Source organism: Sapajus apella, unplaced genomic scaffold (genome assembly GCF_009761245.1).
Source record: "Sapajus apella isolate SASKATOON/1434 unplaced genomic scaffold, GSC_monkey_1.0 scaffold108, whole genome shotgun sequence".
Classification (NCBI taxonomy): domain Eukaryota; kingdom Metazoa; phylum Chordata; class Mammalia; order Primates; family Cebidae; genus Sapajus; species Sapajus apella.
Genome location: NW_022437048.1, coordinates 5648703 through 5668340, shown reverse-complemented (window position 1 = coordinate 5668340; position 19638 = coordinate 5648703). Strand labels below are relative to the sequence as shown.

Here is a 19638-nt window from a genome sequence, read left to right as displayed (position 1 = left end):
TCTAAGCCAAAAGTATACTTTGAAAATACAAATGTGGAGCCGGGTGCAGTGGCTCCCAGCACTTTGGGAGGCTGAGGTGGGGGGATCATGAGGTCAAGAGATCAAGACCATCCTGGCCAACATGGTGAAACCAGATCTCTACTAAAAATATAAAAATTAGCTGGTGAAACCCCATCTCTACTAAAAATACAAAAATTAGCCAGGCATGGTGGCACATGCCTATAGTCCCAGCTACTCAAGAGGCTGAGGCAGGAGAATCACTGGGACCCAGGAGGCAGAAGTTGAAGTGAACCAAGATTCACACCACTGCACTCCAGCCTAGCAACAGAGCGGGACTAGCCTGGGCAACATGGTAAAACTCTGTCTCTACAAAAAAATAGAAAAATTAGCCAGGCGCCTATAGTCTCAGCTATTTGGGAGGCTGAGGTGGGAGAATTACCAAAGCCTAGGAGTTGAGGCTGCAGTGAGCTAAGATCATGCTACCGTACTCCAGTGAGACCCTGTCTCAAATAACAACAAAGTAAATGGGGGAAGCAAAGAATCTAGCTTTTTTGGCATTAAGTCCAGCATAATTTCTCATTTTCCTATATGACCTGTGTGTAACACAAGGAGAGACCAGAGAAAAGTGCTTTTCAAAACATCTTGATTTTTGGTCCACAATCTCTTATCTAAAACCCTGGCAGCCAGATGTTTCAGAATTCAAAATTTCTAGAAAAGAAATTCAAAACTTTGGAACTGGGCGCAGTGGCTCACGCCTGTAATCCCAGCCCTTTGGGAGGCTACGGCGGGTGGATTGCTTGAGCTAAGGAATTCAAGACCAACAAGGGAAACATGGCGAAACTAGTACAAAAAATACAAAAATTAGCTGGTTATGGTGGCACACACCTGAGGTCCCAGCTACTCAGAAGGCTGAGGTGGGAGGATGGCTTGGGCCTGGAAAGTTTTAGCTTTAGTGAGCAATAATCACACCACTGCACACCAGCCTGAGTGACACAGAAAGACTGTCTCAAAAATAAAATTTAGAATCCAAACTTTAAAAAAGAAATACAGTGCATATACTATATATATTAAGTAAGCACCCCCACTCCCTCTGTAAAGGTGTTAAATTAAATGCACTAATATTTTGCAGTGAAATATAAAGAGTGTTAACGTGAAGTGGGATAAAAACTATTAACCTCCAGTCAGATTAAGTTTGCACTGAATTCAAAAAACTAGTTTTGGGGCCAGGTGTGGTGGCTCACGCCTATAATCCCAACACTGTGGGAGGCCAAGGCAGGTGGATTACCTGAGGTCAGGAGTTCGAGACCAGCCTGCCCAACATGGTGAAACCCTGTCTCTCCTAAAGACACAAAAACTAGCCGGGCATGGTGGCGTGTGCCTATAGTCCCAGATACTCGGGAGACTGAGGCAGGAGAATCACTTGAACACGGGAGGCGGAGGTTGCAGTATGCCAAGATCACTCAGCTGTATTCCAGCCTGGGTGATAGAGTGAAACTCCATCTCAAAATCATATAAAATAAATAAATAAAGGTTTTCTGAGCTTTTCAGATTTTGGAACTGCAGATAAGAGAGAATACAGAGCACCCAGCCAGTCATGAGCATGCTGCCATCTTAACCCTTTCTTGCCAGAAATTTTACTATTCCTTCAATTTGGGAATTCTTTTTCTCCTGTGGGAATTCTAGTAATCCCAGCACTTTGGGAGGCTATGGTGGGTGAATTGCCTGACAACGTACAGGTCTATTAGGAAAACTAAATCAACTCAGAAAATAGCAAAAAACATAGAAAATAAGAGGCCCTGAACATAGGTAAGTAGTGGTTACACGGCCCATGAATTCGTCTACACCAACTCAACTACTTATGTAAAATGTTTAGCAACTTAATAAGCTCCGTTACAAATTTCCCCTTGTAATCTTCATTAGTGCCTAGAAAACAGGGGGTACAGAAACCATCATAAATGCAAGAGTGGGAGTCTGGGTACTGCCTGCAAGTCTGAAATCTGAAAGCAAAATAACATACTAGAAGAGCATGGGAGTCATCGATTGTATATAGCTTAGCAAAGAAAGCTGTTTTGCTACATGCTTGTAAAGTGAACCAGAGCCATCAAGAAAATGTGATACTGTATTCATCACGGTGTTTAAAACAGGAGCATGTACAATTTTTTAGTAAAACTTCTAAACATGATTGTTTAAACCTTAGAGGAATAATTAATTAGAATCTTTGTGTTGCAAAATGCATCGCTGCAGATGTTATATGAGGGATTAACAGCTTATGTTTAGTACGACAGAGGTAAATGAACCTAATTATCAAAATGTAGTAAATTTTACAATATATGAGTATGTGTATATTTCTTTACACACAACAAATGAATAACAGGGTGTTTTTAAAGCATGCAGACACAGTCCACATCAGCACTGACCAGCAGTTCAACTAGTCTCTCTCCCAAATACTCTTAGTGACTCTGAGCAACTGTGGCTACTACCATTAAATATTCTTAACCTGACGTTCAAACACAAATGCCTCTAACATAAATACGTCTCATACTCTGAGAAGACTGCTAAAATACACATTTTGGCCTAGTGTGGTGGCTCACGCCTATAATCCCAGCACTTCGGGAGACCAAAGGAGGTGGATAACCTGAGGTCAGGAGCTTGAGAGCAGCCTGGCCAACATGGTGAAATCCTGTCTCTCCTAAAAATACAAAGAATTACCTGAGCGTGGTGGGACATACCTGTAATCCCAGCTACTCGGGAGGCTGAGGCAGGAGAATCGCTTGAACCCAGGAGGCAGAGGTTACAGTGAGCCAAGATCATGCCATTGCACTCCCACCTGGGCAAGAGAGCAAGACTCTATCTCAAAAAATAAATAAATATAATAAAATACACATTTCCTTTTGGAACTTGGTAGATGATTCTCCAATATTGTTTATTACTATTCCTTAATGATCTACAATGAAGACAAAATATTAAAATAGCTTAATGAAAAGGTCAACAAATGATTATTACTATACTAACTGCTCTCATTGTAATAGTATATATTTTAAAAAAATACAGCTGCACACTGAAGAATAAACAAAAAAGTGAAAAAAGAAAAACAAAAACACTGGCTTCAAGTTCAGGCATAGTAGGATTTTAAAACCCTAATCCAAATCAGTGACTTGTACAATTTCTGAGCTTTAGTTTTCTAGGATGTTGACTGAGATACTAATTTCCAAGGTTGTTGTGAACATTACAGAAAATAATGCCTAACAAAATTTCAATGTTCAACATATTCTATATACCATCAATATTTCCCTTGGAATGTGTTTAGTGTGGGAATGCCAATAGCAAAAATAAACAGTAACGCAAAGTCAGGATTCATGGCCAAACATAACTATTTATTCATTTTTTTCTTATAAACATTGAGTTTCCTCCTTTAAAAAAAAAACCTATAATTTAAATATTTCCCATCCTATCACATACAAGTCTGTATACATTATTTACATCTCTCAAATAAAACATATTACAGATTTTTTGACATTCAGTATCCCTTTTTAACCAAAATGATGAAGCAATTAAACTTCGATCAGTAACTACAATTTGCATAATCTGGCATAGTTTATAACGCCTATGTTGAATTTCATATCTTAGAGTATTTTCCCCCTTCTAGCTACTTGATTATAAGAGAGAAACTGTCTTATCTCCATGGGAGTAGATCCCTGTCTTGGGTATGCACTCTCCTCAATACTTGCACAGTGTAAATGCTGCCCTTATTCTTCCATTACTTGGCACCGACAATATTCCTCTGCTTTGTCTTCAGAAATGATTTCTATTTGAACTTTAAGTGTTCTCACATATATTGTATTCTCTTTCAACCGAGATTTCATGGCACTGTTCCTAGTGGTAATTCTAGTAACTTAAATTTGTAGGAAAAGTTCAAATAAAACATCAAGTAAGTGTTCGTTACAAGATTAGTGCCCTCACCTCTCTGGTTATGCATGTACAATAATAACAAATACTAACGTTAGTGTCTGTAAAAAAAAGCTGTTTTCCCTAAAACCAGTCATTTCTGCCAAACAATTTAAGGAACAAAGCATCCTTAAAATGAAAATGCACTAATCTTTTTTACAACCTGCACAATTATTTCAGAAAAATAAAAATAAAAACTTGTGTAAAACTGTAAGAAATACCCACCTATAAAAATTTATATTAATTCAGATGGGAACATGAATTTACAAATTAAAAAACAATTTAGTATTAATAATATGTGACGGAAAAATTAAATATTGAAATTTTAACTTTGTATCACTAATAATCTCAGCTTCAGTGAAATAATTTAAAGAAAGCTGTCAACCTAAACAAACTGAAACCTATGAACTGACAGTAAATACTTAAGAATCTCTAACAATGAAGACCTGAAAAATCAGCCTAATTATTTTCCAGTGTGTGTGTGTACACTAACAGTGGAAAAACATACTGCTGGAAAAAGCCAGTGATTTTAGTATCTACCTTTGAAAATGGTAGCCCGAAGTTTCCAATTATTTAGTTCTACATGCAGAAAAAGAAAGTTGTACTACATTTGCAAAACTGCTGGTACTCAACATTTTAATTTGTATTTTCTCTGTTTTGTCAAAATGTGAATCAGTTCAGCTACAAGTGACAGACATAGAGTGCAGTTTTACACCTTCAAAATGAATTATTCTCTGTGATTAGCTTATTAGGAAAGCCTTAAAAATTCAAAATCATCTGTGGTCAGAATTTTTGTTACATCTTCAAATTAAACTTTTCCATTAAATCTTAAGATAGCTTTATCATATCATACACAATTAAGCTGATAGCTGAACAACAGTGACTTCTATGGTAAATTTTAATATTACAATAAAACTCTGATATTTACATTACTAAAGAGTAGTCCTTAAAGTATAAATCTGTGTTTCTAAGAACTGGTATATATTCTTTAAAATCCCAGATAAATTTCAAAATAAGCTTAAAGTATAAATCTGTGTTTTTAAGAATTGGCATATTTTTCAATACCTCAGATAAATTTCAAAATAAGGTAAGTTTTCTTATTGGTATGCAATCACATTTCCAAATTATAAATATGCTTTTGGTCCCACATCTTTTAAAAAGACATTAAAAATTATAAATATATGAAAAGGTTATACAATTCCAAATATTTTGTGATATGTAGGCTTAAAACTCAGCATAATTAGCATATGAAACTTAATCCAATTTCTTTGTATAATAATCTCCAGTCTTTCATTAAAGACAAACTGTTCATCTGACTGAAAACATTTTTTTAAAAAATTGCAGTAAACCACTTCTATCTTAAATATTGGACCCATTTTTCCATAGTATCCATTCAATCAATACTATCCTACAGTAGTCAAAATTAAATTGAAAGTTTTCAGGAAAAGGAACAAAAATAGAAAACAAGTTCTAGAGAAAGGACTTAGTTCTTTAGATTATTAACATATCTAACTAAGGTAATTAAGGTAATTGAACTGATTTTTTTTCTAAAGTAAAACCTCTATATCCAAGTGATATTTTCCACTTCAAAAAGTGACATCAGGAAACTATTCTTATATTCAATGATGTTACCAAGGCCTAAAACATTATCTTGTGCAAATTCAGAACTTATGGCACTTTCCTTTGAACTTCCCTAATGGTTGAGTTCTCAGAGAACAGCCAAGTTTAAATTACAGTTGAGCTGATGATTAAGATAGAGCATATTGTCTGGCCGAGGTGGCTCATGCCTGTAATTCCAGCAGTTTGGGAGGCTGGGGAGGGCAGATCACTTGAGGTCATAATTTTGAGACCAGCCTGGCCAACATGGTAAAATCCCATCTCTACTAAAAATACAAAAATTAGGCAGGTGTGGTGGTGCATGCCTATAATCCCAGCTACCTGGGAATCTCAGGAGGGAGAATTGCTTGAACCTGGGAGACAGAGGTTGTAGTAAGCTGAGATCATGCCACTGCACTCCAGCCCGGGCAACAGAGTAAGACTACATCTCAAAAAAGAAAGAAAAAAAAAAGTCATATTAAGCTGCCAAAAGTTTTTGGTGCAACTAAAATGATGAAATTGATTTTCCTGCATAATCACAAACTGATTCTTATGGCATCCTCTAGAAGATTTCCAAAAATATTATCCTTTTGCAGTATAGCTAGAATAAATAGTGCTCCCAAAAGAACCACTTTGAAGATCAACTCTCATTTGGATGTTAAGGCATGACTTATTCATTTTAAAAAGAAAGTTCTACAAGTCAATATTTGTATCTCACATATTCTACCATTTCAGTGGTTATCAAAACCTCTCTCAGAGAGGGGTAGACAAAAGTATAAATGAAATGCTGTTTTGCTATTTTCCCATAAGCAAGGAAAATACTAACATATAAAATGGAGTCTGGTGATTATATATGTAATATATAAATATCCATATCATCTCTATTTCCTGATAAGAGATTGTAGTGTTTTATCCATCCTGATAAGCCAGGTAGTAACTCCATCTGAGATATATTATACACAAAACATATCTTCTCCTACCTAATACATTTTATGGTGACCATTTAGAATTTACAAATGACTAACAGAGGAAAGGCAGAAAGAGGCAGCAATTTAAAATCTTACAACTTAAGGTAAATTAACCTCCAAAACCTCTACCAGCAACTAACACATGCTTCTTGTTTAGTACAGTCTAATGCCATGGCTTTTAAGGGAAAGGGAATAATCAAGTCTGCAAATGAAAGCCAGCAGCACCATCTACTGCTAATTAAAAGATTTTCACTCTTTTTGTGATTAATTTCTCTCTACCACCACGACTCCATCATTTAAAGTAATTCCAAAACATTGTTTCAGATCAACATTTAACCAAAAAAAGCACTGTGACTAATAATAATACTATGTTAACTTACTACTTTATATTTTACGGGATGCTTTTATCGAAGGGTAAGAAAACCAACTTTTGCTTTATAGCTATGTATTAATATAAAGAGCAAGGGGGAAAATAATTATCTTGGTTACTTACAAATTAATTAAAATCCGAAAAGAATACAACAGACATTTATCAGCAAACTTTGCGGCAGAACAAAGCATTGATCCTTACATTTAAAAGGGCATTGGCCGGGCGCCGTGGCTCACACCTGTAATCCCAACACTTTGGGAGGATGAGGCAGGTGGATCAAGAGGTCAGGAGATCGAGACCATCCTGGCCAACATGGTGAAACCCCGTCTCTACTAAAAATGCAAAAAAATTAGCTGGGCGTGGTGGCGCATGAGCACAGTCCCAGCTACTCGGGAGACTGAGGCAGAAGAATTGCTTGAACCCAGGAGGCAGAGATTGCAGTGAGCCGAGATCACGCCACTGCACTACAGCCTGGGCGACAGTGTGAGACTCTTGTCTCGGGGAGCGGGGCAAAGGGCATCTTACCAACTTTGACAGGAACCAACCAAATCAAATCAACTTTTTATTGTATCAGTTCCTTCACTTTCTGATTTTTCTTTACTTGCAGCCATGTAACACCATGTGCAATGGCAGGCCCCTCCCCTAAAGAACTGTTATGCTTTGTTACCATATATACACATATACACATCTCTTTACTTCCCAATGACTGTGATTAAAGAAATACTCTGAAGCAGGCACCTGAGATTCTGGCACAGTGAAAACAAACTTCTTTCTACATATAGAGGAGAGTAGGTCTTACTACTAAAATTAATTTATGGAGACATTTTTCCATTTTTACAGTGTACTACTGTATAAGGCTTGAAAGGGCAAGATTAATTTTTCACTGTTCTCTCTACACTTGACTACTGCAACTCCTTTGTTACTAGACTGATATGAAGTCAAATACAATATGGAAGACCGAGTAATTCTGTGCTTCATTTTCCTATATAGACAATACTCAAAATCACCTCACAAATTTTATTTCTGAATCAACCCATAATGATTCATATTATCTATCTGAATACAAAAAGATCTGTCTTGAGGAAATTAACTAGCTCTCACTGCAGTTTATAAATAAGCTTTACCAATAAATGTCTAATATATCTAACTCTGCCATGCTCTCCTGTTATTTCTACTATTCGTACTTGGTAAATAATTGCTAGAAATGAAGTGGAGAAAAAGGCAGTTCCTAGTCAACATAATTATAATGGCATTAAATTGTCTGCTCTACTTGTTAATGGCAAAGCAAACTGATTTAATTTTAGATTCTCTACTAAGTGTTTTTACTCTATACTATTTCAGAGCAAGCATTTCTTCCTAGAAGGAAAAAGGTCTATGTTTCTACTGAAGAAAGGGTATATATTTCTACTGAAGAAAGAAGATTTATTGGAAATGACAACACTAAAATTGGATTTCTGAAAAGGGTATTTCTCAAGAATAAAACTGAAGTGGAAAAAAATATTCTAAAAACTAAGTTCTGAACTTGTTATTTATGGTAATAATTCACTAGAAGGTCATGGCAAATAAAATTTAAAAGTTAATAACTACTGAATTAGCATTTTTCATTATCTGATACCACTGCAAAGAAAAACATTTCCTTTCACAGTGGAAAAAACAGAAGTCAGAATGCTTCAAACTGGGCCTATAATAAGGAAAGAAGATACAGTATCATCTTAAAATGACAGGGAAACACCAGCTCCATTCACTGAATGGAAATGCTAAGAAATGATCAATTTCCCCAAACAGTCCTTAAATTCCATGTTTAATGTCTGTACCTAAAACAATAATTTATTTTTAACTTCTCATGGAAGTTGATTCCTAAAAGGAAGTCTCTAAGACTTTGTTTATAAGTAATTGATTAAAATCTTCATGCCACTCTATTCAAAGGTTTTCGGACAAAACTTTCTAGAACTTAACTCCCCATACAGAGTAATATCTCCATACCCCCAGCCAAATACACATTCCTATCCCTCCTCTTCAAGGCAGATGGGAATTGTGCAGACTTATGGCTCATTTGGCAATTGCTAGGAAACCTCACAGTTCAGCATCACCTCTGAAGATGGCAATCCTATATATAACCTGAATTTTTACAACTACAGTGCAGTTAACGTGTAGAAAGAAGCCAAAATGTAATACATTTCATTATCCTGAAGTTTCAATATCACAGATAACAAGAGGTGGGAAAAGACCTGCTTGTAGAGCTTTAAGCATTGTTGAACATAACATATTACCGTCAATATCAAAAATAATTAAGAAATATTTTTTATGTTCTACATGCACACCTTTACAAATTCTGTTTCTTCAAAGCAGTAAAGGCTGGAGATCACCATTTTAGGTAAACTATGGCTTTTATCACAGATATTTTACAACATGCACCAGTAAGTGCCCTGGGTAGTAATCCTAATATTGTTTTAAGCCCTGTTCAGTTCTATATCTATGCTTTGCACCTCAGAAGTGAGACTGCCAAGGCACTTAAAAACGTAAGTCTTTTGGGGACTTCAAAAATGGGCCACAATTTATACCACGCAGAAACCAATCCATCAGCAGTTCAATCAATCAGCACTTTCTTGCAGCACACAATATTATTTAAAAACTCCTCAAGTAACCAAAACCATGTTTAAAAACACTAAGATAAATTTACTCTTATCAAATGTATAGAGAATGGTTCTTGGCTTCCCCTAGCAATAGAATATGGTTTTATATAATCAGAATAAAGAAAAAGGAACCCAAACAAGTCCCCCCAAACCTAGGACAAAAATAATCCAGATAAAAACAAAATATAACAAAAACCCCAACACACTCCACACTACTTCACTTGAGGAACAATTTGCACAGCTCTGCATCCTTTTATCTGTCCTTTGAAGTGAGTTTTTCAATCAGTTCTTGGAGTGGTGCAAGTTCTCTTCTATCAATAAGGTTGAATTCCTATGCATGATAAAGAAAGGAAGAATAAATAGCAAAAACATTATTTGCATATTATTCCAAAGTAAATTACCATGAATATTTGTTGGAAATTAGCTTTTGAAGTAAATAAAAGCAGAATATTTTTTCCCTTATTCACTAGGTCTGTGTCTTGGGTAAATCACTTAATCACTCCTGATACTATGTTTTTACATCTGTGACATTAGGATAAATCCCCCTAACTCATAAAATTATTGTGGGAACTAAATGTGATACTGGATATCAACTATTTCATGTAATGCCTGGCACAAAGTAACAATAAATGGGAGTTGCTGCTTCCTATTGAAAGGAATGATCTGGACACCATTTAAATACAGTCAACCAAGTAGAGGTGCACGCGTGCACGCACGCACACACACACACACACAAACAAAAAACACACTAGCATCTCAGGCAAACTTGAGCATTATATGACGAGCAAAAACCTGGTTATAAACTAATGTATCTACAAGCTATCTTGCAAGATATGGTAGGAAAATAACATGAATACGGTTGAGTTCACAAATGATAAATTAAAATATTGTGAAGAACAACAAATGAGAAAGTCTGAATTTAATTTGTGCTCCTTTAGAAATTTCACCCGTCATTCTGAAGTTCACTGCTAAATAGATTTCCCCTGAACTATAAATTAAAAGGCTAGTAAATAGAAGTTTGTCTGCAATTCTGATCTTTTGCCATGGTAAGGCATTCTTAGCTTCAAATTTAATTCATTTATTAGCATCTATGATGTGCCAAGCACTACAGTTAAATACTGGAGAGAAGCATTAGCGGGTATTTAATAGCAGGACCACCCCTAAGGTTTGTAGAGTCTGGGCCAATAATGCAAATGGATATATATCATATGACTAAATTACTAAATTTTGTATTAAGCTAGTATGTTGTTAAGTAAACATGTTCTATCCTCCTACCTTGACAAACATACCCTCATAGCGACCAGGATAACAGATTCAAACTTAGAATTCTCCACGCTCAGCCAGGCGTGGTGGCTCATACCTATAATCCCGGCACTTTCGGAGGCTGAGGCGGGTGAATCACCTGAGGTCCAGAGTTCGAGACCACCCTGGCCAACATGGTGAAACCCTCTCTCTATTAAAAAATACAAAAATTAGCAGGCGTGCTGGGCGCCTGTAATCCCAGCTTTTCGGGAGGCTGAGGCAGGAGAATTGCTTGAACCCAGAAGAAAGAGGTTGCAGTGAGCTGACATGGTGCCACCGAACTCCAGCCTGGGCAACAAAGTGAGGCTCCGTCTAAAAAAAAAAAATTCTCCAGACTCCTAAGGATTCTACACTGGAAAGTAGTGACATTAGGAGAGCCAGCCTCGGGTGCCTGGCACTCAGATCTCCCTGCTTTTAAACCCCATCCATCCTGCACCTCAAGAGACCTCACATACGAGTGTGGACACTTTGGGTAATGTCCACATGCCCTCAGAAACAACTGCCATCAGCAACCCCTCAGGCCTTAAGGTATACATATCAGAGAAAGAACCTGCCCTCAAAAGAATGGAGCCCAGAAAAAGATGCATAGAGACCCTGGAAATACGTTTTGAACCATGTGGACAGAGAATTCTGGGTTTCAGGTACCCAAGCAAGCACCAGAAAGGATCGAGATAGGTAAGTTTTTGGCCCTACAGATTCCTCACTCTGTGGAGAGGGGTGCAGGCTACAGAAGGACCAGAGCAGGTAACTCTAAATTGTGGGGCCCAAGGCAAGTGCCGCCCTTGCTTAATCAAACGGTGATACTGTAAAACTAATGACTTATCTTTAAGAAGCTCACAGTGTCCTGAGATACAAACAATATCAGATGTGGTAAATGCTATAAATCGATCCCCTGCTATTTGCTAGGAGTTGGGAAACACAGTGTAAGATCACTCAGCCAAGTAAAACTAACCCTTCTGGAGGGAGAACATACTCTCTTAAACCACCACAACATTAACTTTAGCAATTACGTTCTGCCTAAACCAAACACAGATGCAAACTTTAGGACAACATTTTCTTTGTTCCTTAGTTCTGGATATGGGATATCATGGTAAAGTAACTGTTGACAGCAACAGTTTCGGCAGGGTACAATCTCCTAAAGTATGTTTATATAGGTAAAATATGTGCCTTCAGTGTGAGGAGTGTATACAGTGGAAAATGGATACATATTTCTTAAGAGAACAGGGGAAGTTGCAAAAGCATTTATAAAGATATGCCTGTAGATATACAAAAACAACAGGAATTCAAGACTTGGGCTTCTGCTGATCACCACCTCTCCTTCTCAGCCTCCAACAACAATAATAAAAAACTGGTCAGCTCGTCTATTTCCACATCTTTTTCATTTCTGCCTGTTATTTCTCTTATTATTAGAGCAAGGTGAGAATACTGTCACTGTTCCTAGTCTACATTTCTAAGGCCAGTTTTCTGAAGAGTATAAAAAGAGAAGGTCAACTAGCAAGTCAAACCAAAGACTAATGGCCCTCTGGCACAGAAACATTCTTTGTGACATATTTTTTCCTCAGACATGATAGACAGTCCTTAACGTAAAAATTATTTTGAATGTGGTTTTAAAAAGAAGGACAAAAAATGAGTGATATTCAAAATGATTCCTGGGTCAGAGTCTGCTAATAAAGATCCAGGGCAGACTGGAGTGGGTGAAGTAATAAAATGCCCAGGAGACCCAGTTTATCTACAGATCTGCCAAACTAGTCAGATTCATTATCAAGCCCATCCATATGGCCTGTTAACTGAAGCAAATCCAAGGCACAACTTTTCAAATCCACTTTAGACCTGCATGCCATCAACTTGGAGACTAATACAATTTAGAAACAAAAAGCCAGTCCTTGTCATCATGGAAAAGCGTAGAGGAGGATGCAGACCAGAGAGATATGGCAAATTCCATCCTGACAGTGTGGATGCAGTATTCACCTTAGAACTATGAAGATAAATGCTTACCCTGAGCACAAAAGGCCTCGTAATCCAACTTACCTGGACAAAAAAAATAAAGTGCTTGAAAGATGTATTTAGATGTGCTTCCTCCTGAAGTTGGATCACAGGGTCAAAATGCTGATGATAAATGTGAGCATAAACCCTAAAGAGGCGTTTGAGTATAGTTTTTGCCACAGACATGAAATTCTTTGGGAACGGGACACCTAGAAAAGAGATAAACAATTCCCTGTAACAACAGGAGATGATAACAAGACAACATGAGTTTGTCAGCAAAGGGCAACATAAATTACCAAGACAAGGCTGAAAAGAAGTAGTATTTGTTAATTTATACATATACCCATTATACCTTTTCAGAAGTTCTCAATATGTCATGAATGAAAATAAACTTCAAAGTTTTTATGGTATAAGAATCAGTCTTCATTATAGCCTGTTATGTCTCTAACATACGACATTACTAAAATGAAACAGATACACACCCCAGATGGTAGTGGAGCTGAAACTCACACTCAGATCATCAGATTTCTTAAGTCTCAATAAAAATATCTGCTGAACAGAAATAATACATTAACCACGTTCAGTTTTGTTTAAAATGCTTGCAGTATATATTGTACTTTTTTCCATGGGAATTATTTCATTACTACTCCAGGTCTACATTTGTCCTGAAATTAGCTACATTCTCTATTCCACTCATTTATGAATTACAGCACTTTTACAGTACTGAAATATGAAAGTCGAAAAATATAAAATCCCTATGGAGAAGAGGAAACTCTCATATACTGCTGGTGGGAACATTGTTTGGTATGGCCACTATGGAAAACAGCACAGAGGTTCCTAAAGAATTAAAAATAGAATACCATATGACCCAGCAGTCTGTCTTCTGGGTATATACCCAAAGGAAATGAAATAACCCAGTCATAAAGGTATCTGCACTCTTATGTTCTCTGCAGCATTGTTCAAAACAGCCAGGACATGGAAACTACCCAGGTATCCATCAACAGATGAATGGATTTTTAAAACTGTGCTATATATATACAATGAAATATTATTCGGCCACAAAAAGAGGAGATTTTGCAATCTGCCACAACATGGATGGATCTGGAGGACATTATGCTAATGTGACATGGTAAATGCCCCATAAACTGCATACCTCGACTATACCTCGGCTTTCCATTGAAACTGCTCTCTGTAACCCTAATGTGACAGGCAAGCAGTCCAAACCAATGCCATTTTGGCCCCTGCACCATTTTAAAACTTGTAATAAGTAACTAAGGACTTTAATTTCCACCCTACCCAGACAATGTGTAAACTAATGCTTATCTTGACTTCTGTGAACCACTTAAGTAACAATCGGAATGTCCAAAGTCCCCTGGCCCTCGGAATGTCCAAAGCCCCTCACCCGCACCCCCACCCAGGAGGTGGTTTACGGGCATAAAAGGTCTTGACAACCTCCTTTCAAGGCCACGGGTTAGAGAGGTGTGAGTCCTCTATGGCCACTGGCAATAAAGGCCCTGTAAGTTGGCCTAGACTTTGTCTCTGGTGATTTCACGCTCACTCGGTTACAACACTAAGTGAAACCAGCCAGACACAAAAAGAAAAATATTGCATGACCTCACTTACATGTGGTTTTTTTTTTAAGTCAAATATACAGACATAGAGAATAAAACAGTGGCCGCCAGGGAGAGAGGTGAAGGTAAATGAAAGGATACAAAGTACCAGATGTGCAGAATGAACAAGCCTAAAGATCTAATGTACAACATGAGGACCATAGTTACAAATAGTGTACTTAGTGTAGTGAGGCTGGGCGGTGACTCATGCCTATAATCCCAACACTTGGGAGGACAAGGTGGGAGGATCACTTGAGCCAGGAATTCCAAGACCAGCATGGGCAACATAGTGGCACCTTGCCTCTACAAAATATTAGAAATTAGCTGGGTATGGTGGTGTATACCTGTGGCCCCAGTTACTTAGGAGGCTGAAGCAGTAGGACTGCTTGAGCCTGGGAGATTGAGGCTGTAGTGAGCTGTGACTGTGCCACTGAACTTCAGCCCTGGCAACAGTGAGATCCTGTCTCAAAAAAAAATGATAATTTAAAAAAAGAATAGTATGCTGTATTCAGAGTTCTGCTAAATGAGTAGATTATAGCTGCTCTTACCAAGGGGGAAAAAATGGGTAACTATGTAAGATGATGGAGATGGTCATCTGTTTCACTATAATAACCATTTTATTATGTGTAATCTCATATCATCATGTTGTCTGCCTTAAATATATACAATAAAATTTATCTTTAAAAATGTATAAAATCCCATATCCTCTGTTAAACATGCTAAATGATACAGATTGACAAAACAGCCAAATATGGGTACTACTGAGTTCAATGTCATCATACTGCCCTCATATTGCTACTGCTCGCTTAATTATAGTTCACAAAGACACTTAAGACAAACCAAAGTGAAAGGAAAATCTATAAAATAATATGCACTCTTCAACATCATAAAAAAACAAAAATGACCAAAATGCACATTTCCAAATCAAAGCAGGCTAAAGAGACAACAAATAAATGAAAACAAATAGCAAAGATTTTCTTTGCTATAAAGTACATTATTAAGAAAATCTGAAAAGCCCAAATAAGATCTATAGATTGGAAAATAGCATAGCATCAGTATAAATTTCCTAATCTTGATATCTGTACTGTGATTTTTCTAAGGAAATACAAAATCAAGTTTTAAAGGCATCATATATGCAACGTACTCTCAAACAGTTTAGGAAAAGGAATGAATGAATGTATGTGTATGTGTGAGAGAGGTTGGGGGAGAGGGAAGGGAAGGAGGAAGATGTTAACAATTAACAATCTGGATGAAGGGTTTGTATGATTCTTTGCACACTTCCTTGTATAAGTCTTGCAAATTTTCTAAAAGTTTGAAATTGGATCAAAATAAAAATTTAAAAACTGTATTATGAGAGATAAGAGATAAAGTGGGGACACTCATCGAACCCTTATGATATATATATATAAGTAATTTGGTCTTGAAAATTTGCTCTTTTATTACGAAAGTTCAAAGTGGTTAATGCATTCAATAAATATGTTTAAAATACTCCATATAACAACAACTATTTATAGTGTCTTCACATTTTTTCCAAAAAAAAAAAAAAAAAAATAAGATGTCAAAAAGTTCTAACATGAGAAGAGCAAATTCTCTTTTTGAGATAATCCGTTGTAAGAAGTTTGAGACGGCAAAAACATATGATCATCTAGATGTGAACAATTTCTACCTGATCAGTCTGCCCTTAAAAGTAAATATAAAAAAACAAAAGTCACTCAGCCAATAATAGGGCAACCCCTCAAATCTTGTTTTCTTCTCACATAGCTTAATATCTGAATCCATAAGATTCATATTGTAAGTCATAAATTCAAACTCCCTTTTGATGACAAATATATTACCGTATAACACTGGATAGAAGCCAAAAGAACTTCCCTAAATAAGTACATGTGACTGTGGCAGATGTTATTAGCTATCTACTCAATATCCATTCTCTTTTTTCTATAACATGAGCCAGATTGTTACTATCCCAGATATACTGATCTCATCATTTAAAATTATAGAGAGGGATCCCAGCACTTTGGGAGGCCAAGGCAGGCAGATCACTTGAGGTCAGGAGTTCAAAACCAGCCTGGCCAACATGGTGAAACCCCATCTCTACTAAAAATCCAAAAACATTAGCTGGGTGTGGTGGTACAGGCCTGTAGTCCCAGTTACTTGGTAGGTTGAGGCAGGAGAATCACTTGAACCTTGGAGGTGGAGGTTACAGTGAGCCAAGATCGTGTCACTGCACTCCAGCCTGGGCAATAGAGTGAGACTGTCTCCCAAAACATTTTTTAAAAATTAAATAAATAAAATAAAATAGAGGGTTTACCTTAATGTTCATGATTAGTTTGGTGTGAAAAAGAACAACTTTGAGTGCATAAGATTAGAAATATGTGTTAGGTACAGCAATTTAGCATGATTTCTGGCATAGTAATAAGCCTCTATCTAGAACTTTCTACCAAAAGGGCTTCTTAAGCCCTTCCTCTTACTTCAGGGAAGTAAGTTTATTCTCAATGATGATCATAATTATTTTTTAAAGTATTAAAAAAAAACTATTGTCTAAAAATAAACTCAGTGATATTGTAACCTAGAATATCAACAAAAACTTAACAAAATAATTACCTTAAGAGAGGGAGATCATTTATTTTCTAATAAACCTAGCCTTTCAGCTAATTATGCATTTAAAAGCACTAAGTTAAAGGGGAAAAGCTCAATTCACACAGGATAACTTGTTTATTTTACCACTGGGTTAACAAACTTTTGTGCCTCTTCTTGGGAACTGCGTAACATACACATACATCAACACAGCCCTAAAGAACTCTCCAACTAGATACAGTGGAAAAAGGGAGGAAAATTCTAGAAACATATAAAAGATAAATCAAGATGAATCCCAATTACAAAAATAATTATACCAATTTTTGATGGAAATAATGTCTCATCATCCAACTGGTCCTGAACCCAGGTCATCAAGTAATCAATATACTTTGGTGCAGAGCACTTAATAGGTTTCTTGATGTTCGTTCCATCTGCCCAATGATACTCATATCTACATTGGAGAGATAAAAAGCACACGGAAGATCAGTATATACTTATACATAGTGTATACATTTTATATATATTACTAATGTACACACAGACATGTTTTCAATACTCTGCTCCTCCAAATAAAGATATATTTTTAAATTGCCAGTGGACTACTTTGCATTTATCACAATCCAAGCTAAGTAGATCCCAGCAAACTCATGTTTTGTGTTTCTATACTCTCCTCAGGTCTGAATTTTTTTACATAGCTCTCATAAATAGCATTTATATTTTAGAATCATACACTATTGTAAGTAGAAAAATTAGCTTACTTCCTAGTTCTATGATGACCACTTTTGGACTTTATGGTTGTTTTTCTTCCTTTTAAAAACCACTTCTCCTTATGCAGTACAATTCTTTTTAACTTGGGGCTTTAAATTTTCCGTTAAGGATAGAAAATGACACAGAAGTACTAAAATAAAATTAATGAAAATGAGAATGATTTAATATTTGAGTACATTTAGCTGAAGGGCTAAACATGTCTTTAAAGAAGGTCCAAAGAAAATCTGCAACCCAAATAAAGGCTTTCAATATTAGCAGAACACCATCCTTTGATTCAATAAACATCTAATATGTACCTTCCATGTGAAACAGACTAAGTCAAGAACAAGAAACACTAAAATGAAAGCACTTTCCCTACTCTCAAGGAAAACAGACTAGTAGAAAAGACAGACTCAAAAGTGAAGACGTAAAAACTGTATGATAAGAACCCTAAAAGAGGCTGAGCATGGTGGCTCATGCTTGTAATCCTAGCACTTCAGGAAACTGAGGTAGGTAGATCACTTGAGGTCAAGAGCTCAAGACCAGCCTGGCCAACATGGTGAAACCCCATCTCTACTAAAAATACAAAAATTAGCTGGAAATTGCTGAACCCGGGAGGGAGAGCTTGCAGTGAGCCAAAATGGTGCAACTGCACTCCAGCCTGAGCAACAGAGCGAGACTGCATCTCAAAAATAAATAAATAAAAGAACCCTAAAAGAGTTACACACACATACACACACACTGAATTTTGAGATAAGAAAGATGCATGCATACAGGTGAAACTCCAAAGTGGGAAAGTCTCTAAGCTGACCTAGGATTTAGTATTTTAGTTTCCAAAAGGTTACTTTTGCTGCGTAACTTCTCCCTTTGATTCAATTGTGTTTTTCTAACCCTGTGCCCAGAGTTTGGGCTAAATAATAGGTCAGTGAGACTGGGAAAAGAGATGGCAATATATAACAGAAAAATATTACAGGGTATTTTAAACAATAAAAATTATCTTCAGATAGGATAAACGAGGGTGCCTTTCTATTTAATCAGAACTACTTACACCTGAACAATAATATTAAACAAGATACACCTGAATTAAACATTCTGTAGAAAATTTTTCTGCCAAAGTGGGACAATAGGGATGACTATCAAGTCCCATTTTGAAGGTCTACAAGGAGATACTTTCCAACACCTCTTCATATCCTGTTTTAACTGTTTAATCACTTTCACAGTCAAAAGATTCTTTCTAATATAACATTAACGTTTTTAGTGTAATTTAAGCCTATCTTATCTCCTTGTTTGCTACTCTTAGAAGACAGAGACCATGAATTGTGACATTCTAGACATCATTTTGCCTTTTTTTTTTTTTTTTTTTTTTTTTTAGAGACGGAGTTTCGCTCTTGTTACCCAGGCTGGAGTGCAATGGCGCGATCTCGGCTCACCGCAACCTCCGCCTCCTGGGTTCAGGCAATTCTCCTGCCTCAGCCTCCTGAGTAGCTGGGATTACAGGCACGTGCCACCATGCCCAGCTAATTTTTTGTAGTTTTAGTAGAGACGGGGTTTCACCATGTTGACCAGGATGGTCTCGATCTCTTGACCTCGTGATCCACCCACCTCGGCCTCCCAAAGTGCTGGGATTACAGGCTTGAGCCACCGCGCCCGGCCTGCCTTTTTTCTTTTTTTAAGACAGGGTCTTGCTGTGTAGCTTAGGCTTAAGTACAGTGGCACAAGCATAGCTCACTGCACCCTTGAACTCCTGGGTTCAAGCAATCCTCCCACCTTGGCCTCCCAAAGTGCCGAGATTACAGGTAAGAGCCACCATGCCTGGCCCATAATTATTCTTAAGAGACAGGGACACAACCATGTTTACTACTTTATGTTAAGAAACCTTAACATTTTTAACCTTCCCTCACCATCATGTT

At 36.9% G+C, this 19638-nt stretch overlaps 1 protein-coding gene across 1 annotated transcript in view; it reads right to left on the bottom strand.

Annotated features, from left to right (window-relative positions):
• Window positions 1-7554: 7554 nt before the first annotated feature.
• The window catches only part of MOB1B (MOB kinase activator 1B), a 79514-nt gene continuing 67430 nt past the window's right edge, over window positions 7555-19638 (bottom strand). Inside the window, exons 4-6 of the mRNA XM_032259357.1 lie at window positions 17299-17432; window positions 12843-13006; window positions 7555-9843 (exon numbers count right to left, since the gene is read on the bottom strand). Coding sequence (XP_032115248.1) covers window positions 9766-9843; window positions 12843-13006; window positions 17299-17432 — 376 coding nt within the window. The 3' untranslated portion in view covers window positions 7555-9765. The remainder of the gene's footprint in view (window positions 9844-12842; window positions 13007-17298; window positions 17433-19638) is intronic.